The sequence below is a fragment of the Electrona antarctica genome (assembly GCF_951216825.1).
Source record: "Electrona antarctica genome assembly, chromosome: 12".
Lineage (NCBI taxonomy): Eukaryota > Metazoa > Chordata > Actinopteri > Myctophiformes > Myctophidae > Electrona > Electrona antarctica.
This window is the reverse complement of record NC_136793.1, coordinates 46038547-46050839: the sequence shown is the minus strand read 5'-3', so window position 1 is coordinate 46050839 and position 12293 is coordinate 46038547. Positions and strand designations below refer to the sequence as shown.

The 12293-nt window shown below is 43.7% G+C and overlaps 1 protein-coding gene across 1 annotated transcript in view; it reads left to right on the top strand.

The window, feature by feature from the left end:
- The window catches only part of fam81b (family with sequence similarity 81 member B), a gene marked incomplete at both ends in the record, with an annotated part of 45606 nt that overhangs the window by 21487 nt on the left and 11826 nt on the right, over positions 1 to 12293 (top strand). The window contains 2 exons of the mRNA XM_079517001.1: positions 8881 to 9010; positions 9564 to 9670. Of these exons, the coding sequence (XP_079373127.1) occupies positions 8881 to 9010; positions 9564 to 9670 (237 nt within the window). The remainder of the gene's footprint in view (positions 1 to 8880; positions 9011 to 9563; positions 9671 to 12293) is intronic.

The window sequence follows — 12293 nt, the reverse complement described above, 5'->3', positions numbered from 1 at the left end:
TGCATATAGCTTCACCAAGACCACCATTCCAATTACACCTGTTATTTGTTAAACATCCCGGTTTAAGTTCTAATCGGACACCACTGAGGCGATCCCTAAACCTGAATAACAGTCCTTATCGATCCTATTTAACATGGTCCTTCGAAAAGCCGGATCTAGGGTTTACCACAGTAGCAGGACGTTTAACATGTTACGGAAGGGTGGTCAGAGGCGGAGTGGAACAGTCCAGAAGAAGAGGGGCAACAAACCAACTGTTCAGCGTCCATCAGGACGTTCTGGTTCAGAATGACTTGAACCCTCCATTCCACCTTGGCAGGAAGGCCCTGGTGATGTCCAGCATCCATCTGGGCGTTCTGGTTCAGAATTACTTGAACCCAGTATTCCACCAGGGCAGGAAGGCCCTGGTGATGTCCAGCATCCATCTGGGCGTTCTGGTTCAGAATTACTTGAACCCAGTATTCCACCAGGGCAGGAAGGCCCTGGTGATGTCCAGCGTCCATTGGGGCGTTCTGGTTCAGAAGCACTTTAACCCCCCATTCCACCTCGGCAGGAAGGCCCTGGTGATGTCCAGCATCCATCGGGGCGTTCTGGTTCAGAAGCACTTGAACCCTCCACTACATCACGACACAGTTATTCGGGTAATCATTATTCTAGACATTATTCTAGATTCTAACAGCGTACCTATTCCAAGAGTGGATACTACTATTCCGAGCACCATGCCCGGACAGCAAGATATACCACCGACGTAGGAACATACAGGAGTCGGTGAAGGTCTAGCCTCAGAAACCCAGACGTTTTATTTCCAGGGAGAAAAAAAAGTCTGGGTCCGAGTCCACTTCAATTCGGCATAGAGTAGCGCAAACATCGCTCACTCTCTGCTGATTTCTGATCGTCTGCACCTTTGTTAAATTGACACACACACGCACACATGTACACACACACACTCCTCTCTCTCTCTGTCGCTCTAAGTAATTAGTCTCATGTCGCGCAGCTGCGCATAGTTTCTCCCGGCGGATCCTGCCGGGAGCTGCCTATGCCATAAAAAGCATAGGTGAGTTCCAGGCTAGTGAAGGTCTGGTGATACGCCAAACTTCTAATTTCCAATCATTACCAGAATATTTTAATTGCATGAAAAAATAAACACATACTTTTTTCTCTCCAGCTCTTTTATAAACGGAAACTTTTCAGGTGGGTTGCCAGTTTCATCCAGGAAAGAGAACCCACTTTGTATATAGTGTTCCATTGTTCACACACACACACACACACACACACACACACACACACACACACACACACACACACACACACACACACACACACACACACACACACACACACACACACACACACACACACACACACACACACACACACACACACACACACCTCCCTAGGGCAATGACGTAGAGTCTGTGGACCAGGGATCTCGGCCTCCATGAGGAATTGGACCTGAATATATATTCGCCTCGGTTCGTCCCGTTTGTGCCGCATCAGGTCGCGCCCGTTCGTGCAATTCTCGTCTTGCATTGACTTTGTATGTAATCGCGCCGCTCTAACCATCCAAGTCTGGCACCTTAACACGTCTGTTTTCCTCACTGTCCGGGGCGGGGGGTGGCGGGGGGTGGACCGCGTTGCATGTCCCCTTGTACACATGCAGATCAGGCATTGAAATGCTAATCTGGGTGCTTATTACTGCTTAACCTGCCAGGTAGGTAAGGGGATGCATGCATACAGTAGGCTACTGTACTCTGCTTCTTAGGCTACTTGTTCACAATGAAACCACCACCAGCAAGAACACCCTGGCTGCTAGCCTGCCGTTGAAACCTTCCGCCGCCCCAGCGACAAAACACAGAACCTGCCGCTTGTATTCAAAACCTTATTCTTTCGGTCATGACCCACACTTCATGACCATAGAGGTGAGAGTATGAATGAAGATTGCTCAGTAGACAGAAAGCTTTGCCTTCTGGCCCAGCTCTCTTTTCGTCACAACAGTGCGGTACAGCGATTGCAATACCGCCCCTGCTGCTCCCATTCTCCGGCTGATCTCCTTCTCCAATTACAATTTACAATAATTTAGGCAATAACAAAACAAATGACAAAAGCATGGCATACATCACATATATAAAAAGTAGTTATCATGACTCAAGCGTAAACTAAGAACGTAACAGTGGAGTGTCTATGTAAACTATACATACTATACTATATTATATATCATACATGTGTTCTATAAAGTGCTATGACTACATAAAAATGCAATTCTAGTGCTGTCTACGTAACAAGCTATAAGTCTGTTTAAAATACTATCTAAGTCTACATAAAGTGCTATCTAAGGGGGCTAGGCTAGGGCAAGTGCTATGGGTCATGGTGGAGTCTGAAGAGGTGGGTTTTCAGACTACGGCGGAAGATTGGGAGTGAGGCTGCAGTTCTGACTGTGATGGGAAGTGCATTCCATAGTTTTGGAGCCAGATGGGAGAAAAGTTTGGGACGTGTGGAGCGTTGTCCCGGCGTTTTTAGTGAAGGTACCTCCAACTTCCCTGCGTTGGCTGATCTGAGTGCGCGGGAGGGTTTGTATGGTACGATCATACTTGTGAGATATGGGGGAGCCATGCCTTTGGTTGCTTTGAATGCCAGCATCAGAGTTTTGTATTCTGTGCGGGCGGCGACCGGGAGCCAATGGAGGGAGCGGAGAAGGGGGGAGACGTGTGAGAATTTTGGCTGGTTGAAGACCAAGCGAGCTGCGGCATTTTGGATCAGTTGGAGGGGCTTAAGTGCACATGCCGGTAGGCCAGTAAGGAGGGAGTTGCAATAGTCAAGTTTTGACAAGACTGTTGTCTGGATTAGGAGCTGGGCTGACTCATGGGTGAGGAACGGTCTAATTCGTCGTATGTTATAGAGTGTAAACCTACAGGATCGAGTGACAGCTGTGATGTGTGTTTTGAACGAGAGCTGACTGTCCAGGACAACACCAAGGTTCCTGGCTGTCGGGACAGACCTTACCAGGGCGTTGTCTACGGAGATAGTTAGCTCCCGCATAGGGCAGGACTTAGCTGGGAAGAACAGAAGCTCCGTCCTCCCCTCACTCGTGAACAAGACCCCGAGATACTTAAACTCTTTCACCTGGGGTAATGTCTCATTCCCTACTTGGACTGCACAATCCATCAGTTTCCTGCTGAGAATCATGGCCTCAGATTTGGAAATGCTGATCCTCATCCCAGCCGCCGTACGTTATTTCGATTCTGTCTTAATGGAAACGGATGATCTCATTTTTTATTCTTAGTTTTCCTCATGGCATACTGTATGTAAGGAGAAGGATTGACTTATCTGTCACTGTAATATGACACGTGTAAGGTCTGTAAAGTAATGTAATTCAGGGGTGCCATGCATAAAAACAGTTATTTACAGCCAGTTATTTTATGATACAGAAAAAGTCTAAGAATCACTAGCACACACATCAACAAGTTAAGGAACCAATTCTATGCCTCCCACAGGTGCAGTGTACCTGCATGAGTGTCCCATCCAGCCATTCATCCCTATCTACCTGCTGGGGCTGGGTTTTAGCCTGCTGATGCTGACACTGCTTGCATCAATCTACAACTACCTGCGGGAACATGCCGATTCTAAACTGGAGTTCCTCTTGCCCGATTCTCCGCTGACGGCAGGCATTTGGTTTGTAGTAGTATTGGATGCCATTTTCCTCTTATGCTGGTCCATCACTGGTGAGTTTGAAAGCCTGGTTTCTCCATAAACATCATACATGGAATGATGGAACACACTCTCACTCTCTCTCTCTCTCTGTGTGCGTGTACACGCACGCACGCACACACGCACACACTGTGTGTGTGTGTGTGTGTGTGTGTGTGTGTGTGTGTGTGTGTGTGTGTGTGTGTGTTAAAGGGGCATTTCCCTTTAAAACACTTTTTAACATCTACTCGGGCAACACCCAAGATGGGTTTTACATAACTTTCATGTAACATATCATATTTAAGGTGCAAATGAAATAATATTGACAGTTGCGTATAGGCTAGTGTTGGCGGAAATATGCACTCTACTGAATGTAATCTTTCAAGATATTGGTAAAAGGCTAAAGCTCTATATTCTGATAGTAATCATTGCTATAGAGTGTTTGTTCATTAGGGGTCTTCCTGTCTCTTCAGCTTCTTAATTCGTTTACCGCCATTGAGGTAGATCTAGGTCAATTAAAGCCTAATTTTTTATACTACGCTTACCTCCATTGGCGTAGATTAATGGCAATTAGGCTTTTATAGCGATTTTGATCGATCGAGCCATAATGCTACTTACGTTAGCCGGTTAGCTAGCTATGTTGTTGTCACAGCACTGGATCGTCCATCTTAGATCGTCGTCGCCATAATAATCCATTCTCTGTTTCTTTCAATCGCCTGTATCTCCTATTCCTTGTCCCAGATGGCATTTTTGGTCAAAACAACGTTTCTTTGACGGCACAGAGCCGACGATGTAGACCTCTCCAGTGCACCAACATATATCGATCTTATAAACAAGGCCTGTCCAGGCTCCGTTGAGCTTACTAGGATAATACTACTTCCGGTAATCTGGAAATGTGGCTTTTGAAAATAAGAGCTCAAATGGGAAAAATGCTGGCGTGAATTAGATCCTAATTTTTCAATAAATGCTAGCGCTGTAAGTGTTAATAAAATATTTTCTTAGGTGGGTTACTAATTTCAGTCAGTCAGCACTCAGGAGAGAGTATCAGCTTAAATTACCAGTTTTATCTGATAATTTCTTTGTCATCACTTCCAATTTCACTCTGATTGGATAAAATTGGTATCCCGACCCGGAAAGGAATATTCTGTTGAATTAAAAGCTGGAGTGGAGACTTCTGTTTAAATGAACAAACTATATGTTACGTACAAAACAAAACAAAAAATCCAACATGACTTAACCAATGTAGTGCTTTATATGTTACAATGCTGTTCTATTTTTACCCCTAGGTAACGTGTGGATCTACTATGTCTATGAGCCCAACTACAGTAATTCTACGTCGGATCAATATTGTGATCAGACTGTCTACCTGTGGGCTTTCTGGAACACCGTTGGGTTTGACCTCTTACTGGGTCTATTGCTGATAGGTGGCTGCGGAGCCTGCGGTAGCCTTGTTTGGGCACGCATGAATGGTGGTTATGAAATTTTCTGATCTCTGATTATTTGTAGGATCATATCTGCCGATACCAATTCTGACCAATTCCGATATTATACAGAGAGAGGACTGCAATGGAAGCAAGCCTATAGCCCTATAGGGGCTTGGCCCAAAGCCTGTTAATAATATTCATTGATAGTTTATTGACAGTATTCAATCAATCAATAAATAGCCTATACTCTTTCCCAAGTGTCTGTTTTCACAACTGAATGACTACTGAATGAGATACAAAAATTAAATGTAGAAAAATGTAAAGACTTGTTGTAAGATTTTACATCATATTTTATTTGGCTTTTGTTCTAGACTCGAGGTACTAGAAACGTTTGATTTATATTGAACTCATTGATGAGTTTTTTTGTATTTTAATTTTTAATTTTTGCTGGTGAAAACCGATTAAATAATCAGGATTATTTTGAGACCATTCCGATACCGATATGGCATTTTTATGGACGATATGGCCGATTCCGTTTATGCTACTGATTACATTGTGCATCCCTAAATAAAAATAACAACTGATTTTTCTGACTTGTCTACAAAAACAATGTATCTTCTAGTTTTGGGAGAGACTATGCGTCCTTAATGGTCTGAAGATTCAGACGTCGGTAGTCAATGTACAACCAGACCTGGCCATTCTTCTTCCGGAATGGAGACTCTGACTCTCTGATGATAACTCCAGTGTCAAGAAGCTCTTAGATGTGTTTTTCACTTGCATAGTTGCATTAAAGTTACACTTTATTGTTTGGTTGTACAGCAGTCTGTTTAGGTGTTGGAAGAAAAAGATTGTAGCAAACAAGTCACTGACTATACTCACACCAGTGATTGCAATTAGCAATCACTTTCACTGACTACCATGAAGACACACCCGAATATAAAACAGCCTGCAGTAGCATCACTCTGAAGCTGTTCTGTACAACATTCATCCATCTATAACTGCACCAAGTCTCTGTACGTCTGTCTGTACGTCTGTCTGTGTGTAATCCGAGAACCTTTAGCCCCAGGGGGTGCCGTGCCCAGTGTCGAGTCGGTTGGACCCACGGTTGTCCAGAACTGCCCCCAAAAGGCCTCTGCCCGGGCTCTGGACCGGGCCCCTGCCCAGCGTCCATATATGGAGCTGGCCTGTTCTCCATGCTCCTAATAGTCAGGATTGGTAAAATGTAGAGAACACATACTGTATGCACAGATGTACAGTGAGACGTCTGTCTGTCTGTCTGTCTGTCTGTCTGTCTGTCTGTCTGTTGCTATTTGACTGGTCAGGGGCGATCACATTGTTATAGCTTGTAGCTGGTTCAGGTTAGACAGTAGATATAGTTAGTTTAGTTAAGTTCTGTTTGGGTTTGGTGAGGTTAAGGTTAGATTTCTTTACATTACAAATATAAGTACAGTTTGCTTTCACCATCTTTGTTGAAGAAGAATCTGGGCAATTATGTTGTAGTTTCTTATGGCAGTGTTAATTTTTGTTGGCTAAGACTAGACTAAGTATAGTACTAAATAGTACAATTTAAATTGCCTAAACAGGCCTAAGCTAAATGGTGTGTTCAAAAGACTACGGCTAAATCAGAATTAGCTAGTAACACTAAGATTTGGTTAGAGTTAGCCTTGTATAGGAGACTGCAGGTTTATACCAAACATAACCTACAATACCAACTAATTACAAAAAAGACAAACCAAGCACTGGTCTGGACACCACCGATTGGTTCACAGAAGGCTGGTCAATATCATCAGTCGTCTGTAGAAAGGTTAGCATGACTCACTACCACACAAAATGATTCATGGTTCACCAAGGATCATTGAAAACCTTTCCTACGCTAATCAATGACCTCTTCTAGGCCAGTCATGAATAAGCAAGTAGGCCAGGGATTGGGACTGTTATACACTAGCTGTACAGCTAGTGCAGGGGTTCTCAACCCGTGGGTCGCGACCCCTCGGGGGGTCGCCAAATTATTTTAGGGGGTCCCCAAATTATTTAAAAAGAAATATATATATATATATTTTTTTTTTTAAATTTTATTTTCACGATTTTTCAAAAATAGCAGACCTACAAGCTCGTAGCGCGCCACTCGGTGGCGCGCTATGAGCTTGTAGATCTGCTATTTTTCAATAGCTAAATTATAACAATGCTTAAAACACCAAAAGGGGTTCCCACCCAAAATGGGTTAAGGTTATTGTAGCAGTCAATTTATATTGGGGGTCGGGAGGGGGCGGGGCGGGGGTCCCGAGACATTGCCAAAGCATTTCCGGGGGTCCCCGGCCAAAAACGTTGAGAACCCCTGAGCTAGTGAACCACTTGCAAAAAAACAGGGAAATAATGTGGATCTGAGATGAGACAGCGCTATTATTTGTAATTGGGCTGTTGGGTATTTGGCTGTATTAGACAAATTATGACAATTAAACACACACACACACACACGCACGCACACACGCACACATGCTTGCATGTGGGCATACACGCACGTATCCAACATAATATAGCACAATACATTTGACATGCCCTTTGGCCCAGCTGATAAATGTGGTTAATTTATTTTGGCCTGCAAATTACATCCACCTAATGGCAGGCTCCGTGACAACCTCATAAATGAAGTCTCAAGGGCCATTTTTAAGAGTTACACTGAGAGCCAGAGCTGTAGTAGAGGAGGCTCTATCTGATCAGTCACACTGTTCACACACAACACAGGCTTTCCGTTTGCTGGAAGCCAGCACTCATGGGAAACCACACAAATATTTATCTGTTCTGAGCTAGTGATTCATCAAAGCTCCAGGCAAACAATATCGCAGTATCAGGAGCCATAACATCAGATTTCTGAGACTGCTGAACAAGCGCTAAGCCCTAGCTGTCCCCATTGCCTTTAATCGAACGCTCCTTTAATTTAACTAGCGGTTTGGTCACATTCAATCTTTTATAAATGAAAACCGTATTTTACACTTTGTTCACATGATGACGTGTTCTGAGCTTGTAGATCTGCTATCATTGATATATTTTTTTTAAATATATTTTTGAAAGGTTTTGCCTACATGGGGAGGTCAGGTTGAAAGTGGTTAAGTCTCCATTTAAAAACGAACAGTTTTGGATATTCAATCATTCATCTGATATTCATGTCCGGGTAGCTCAGTCGGTACAGCTCTCGCCTTTGGACCACAATGTCATGGGTTTGATCCCAGGCAACGCCAACTCAGTGTATGGTTAGCACGGCTTGGGTGCGGCAAGTCGTGCGGTGTCTAGTTTAGCGCATTAAAACGGGGATACTAGGGGCACGGTGGCACAGTCGGTAGTGCTGGCGCCTCACAGCTCCTGGTCTCTAAACTGCCTCCCCCTGGCCAGCCGGGGCACCTGATGGATGGGAAAGGAAGTGGTCGGAATAACGTGCTCCTTCCACACGCTACGACCGGCCCGGGGAAATTCCCCCGTCAGGTGAAAAGAAGCAGCTTGGACTCCTCATGCATAGAAGGAAGCATGAGGTCAACCCCCCAGGTTGGCAGAGGAAGTGTAGCGCCCAGGATTACATTCGATAATTGACACTGGGTGAAAACAATGGGTTTGCAAAATCATGGGATAAAAAATATAGAAAAAAATAAAGGGATTCTCCCACGTTCTCGGCGGATAGCGACAATAGGATTATCTGACCTATACAGTACGATATCTCATCTGATCTCCCTCCTGTTTGTCTGTTCACCCTCCGCCCGACCACCCCTGTCCTCCACTACTCCAGGTGTGATGCCAGCATATCCAAGCTGAGTGCTGATGTGAGGTCTGGGGAACAGCAGACCGTCAGCCTCCGTCAGGAGGTGGCAGAACTCAGATCCGCTTTGGATGGAAGACTGAAGGAGATGGAGCTCAAGGTGTGGTGTCCTCATTATCTATCTATAGCCTACTATCTATCTTGTTTTACTGACAAACATTGCCACATGAGTGAATAGTATATTTCGCCATGCAACCTTAAATAATATACACAGTGATTGAGTTTTGTTGATTTTCTGTCATTGTTTTTAGTTTATTGCATGTGAAGGGACGCTATCATTTGTGGTCTCACACTTGCATGACCACACTCTCTGAAGGGTGAAATGAAATCACCCCAGAGGAACCAAGGTCTCATTGTAAACTGGTTCCTCATCCCAGTCTGTTATGGTGTATTTCCTCCATCACAAGATCGATAGCAGAAAAAACAACCTTGACAGCCTGCTTTTAGAGCACATGAGACTCCCCTAGCACAATAAACCTGACCTCTCTCTCTCTCTGTGCACACACACACACAATGTATGATGCATTCACTTCGACATAAAGACACAAGCATTTACGGTTCATATCTTCCATAGTTGCCTTAAAACAACGTACATTTTATGGAATGTGTGGATGGTGTGCATGTGTGTTTGTGTGTGCGTGTGATTACTATAGCTGTATCAGGTGGAAGGCAGACTAGAGGGATCTCTAGCAGAGCAGTCCCAGGGCCACAGGAGGACTTTGTCTGAACTGCAAAGCCAGGTGAAACTACTGGAGGCCAGGTGAGCCCATGTTGACAAATTGATAATCAATTTACCAGAAAGTACTTACTTTAAATAAGGTAATTCTTTCCCCAAGCCGCGAACCCCAGAGGACCGTCAGGGGTTCTTGGAGGGGTTCCATGAGTGTTGGTCGACAGCAAACGTAACTTATATACTTTGCGCGTCCGATCTACTGTAACCTCACAACACGTCAGAATGTGATGCGTCGTTGTTAGATTGTAGATCCGCTATTTATTTAAAAAATAATAATAATCTTGGATTAATGTTCAACACAAATCTTCAATTCTTGGGGTCCCTGGAACAGTTATTTTCAGATGGGGGTCCTTGACATGAAAAACTTTGAGAACAGCTCTATTTATATTCCGACTGAGCAATCACTTAGCAGCAAGATGTGAAAGAAATCACACGTATTCTTTGCTTCAGAGTTCCGAGGTAAACTCTGAGATATAAATTATACAGTCAATGAGCTCTCTATTTTTACCTGAGATCAGATTCTAAAAATGTCCTCTACATCCTGACAGTTTTCTGAAAAAGCTATGTTTCTATGTCAGTCGTTCTTCGATTTTTCAAAAATAGCAGACCTACAAGCTCGTAGCGCGCCACCGAGTGGCGCGCTACGAGCTTGTAGATCTGCTATTTTTCAATAGCTAAAGCATAACATAATGCTAACCCCAAAAGGGGTTAACTGGATTTCTCCTGTTGCAGAATAATAGCAGGTGTTTCTCCAATGGTTCCCATGTCGATCATTAGAATTCCTTAGAGAAATGCACTTTACTCTTTTAGCTATAGCGGGACAATACAGATGGGCACAAATAATTGGTTCCACGCTGTGCAATCCAGAGGCATTATTAAGATAGAGGATAGTTTCAGCTCGCTTGAAGTATCCGGATAACCCCCCCCCCCCCCCATCCCCCTGAGACCTGAGCGATGTTGCTGTGAATGTTATTTAACGCTTCCTTGTTCTCCATCAGGCTCTAAAGGGTGATTTCGGTGAGGTTGGTGCATTACAGTGAAAAGATAAAGCTAGGCTACTATACAGACAATGATGGCCATAAATAATATAATATGTAATAATATGTTAGAATTTTCATGAACATTCTTCTTTGAGAATGTTCGCTCATAATGACATGCCTAAAGTAATGACGCAAGTTAAAGCGGCACCTTATTTATGTATAAAATGTCTTGGGCAGACATTCGGTAATTAAATAAAAACAATCACACCCATGTGACTTGAGGGGCGCTCTTATCATCATACATCATCTCATTTCGGCCAATTTGTGTTTACACAAATGCGAAAAGCTGGGCATAGGAGGGGCTATAGCGCCCCTCAAAAAGAGTAATTTAATTAGTCAATAAAGTGTCAAAGATCAGGAGGGGTGTTCATTATTGAAAGCTTTCTTTAAACATCTCAAGGTGAATCTTAAGCCATTGCTTACATATTGTAGTAAGTAGTAACGATGCAAGAGTTACAGTAACCCTCAGGACCACTGTGGTCAAGGTTGGGTGTGTTCCTAATCAGGTTTCCCACAGGCCGTTCGTTCTACAGCTGTGCAGCAGAGCAGCAGAAAGGCTCTGGTAGGCCATAGCTTGTGCAGGGCTGCTGAAGAAGCATGTGGAACCAGCAGAAACAGACGATAGAACTCATAGTATTTTAATTATACGTGCTTCTGCAAAAATAAACAAATAGTAAGCGTTACTGATGGGAGAGGGAGTGTATACGGTTTGGGGATTCTAGGATATTGTTTTGCAGCTCCGGTCTATGGTAAAACGGTGTGTTAGACCATGTGTGTACAGTATGTTAAATCATGTGTGTATGTTAGACATGGACAGGTAAGGGATTAGATTGTTGTTGACATTGACATATCTATATAATAGAGACGCATTCATTTGTAGCAGAGCCATGTATTGCAGCCTCACTGAGACAGAGAGTCAGAGAGTCCGTAGAAGTTATGACTGTATAATGGAGAACACACGCACGCACGCACGCACGCACGCACACATCCTGCCTCATTGATTTTCTCAGCCACTTCATTAACAACAATGAGAAGAAAGCCAACTGAATGAATTGAAGCTCCTGGCTGTATGAACTGTAGATAATAGAAATTTCCCCTAAGAGAGAAGTCGTAGTGATTCATTGTCCGATGGCCAGAACGATGCAGAGATACTATTTACAGTATCAGCATATCCGGTGGGGTGTGTGTGTGACTGCGTGTGCGTGCGTGTGAGAGAGAGAGAGACAGAGACAGACAGTCCAATAAACCAAAGAATACACTGGCAGAATACTGTAGCTAATAGCTGTCCTGAGGACTGTGATTGAACCAAATCTAAGAAAAGCCTTGACAATAAACTGTCCATCCTAATCTACACAATAGATGATCCCCTTTATGGAGTTTTGGTACACATTCTCTCCGCACACGCACGCTCAAACGCCTCCACAATTTCCACAACCATTGTTATTACAGCATTTTTTGTAGTTTTTATCCTATAGTATGTTGCAACGTGACTATACAGCTCTGTTTACGCATTTCTTTATTCCCTTTTAATTGTACATACTGTACTTGTCTTATAGTTAGTATGTGTTTTTTACATGTTTTCTCATGCCAATATAGCCCCTTGAGAGAGA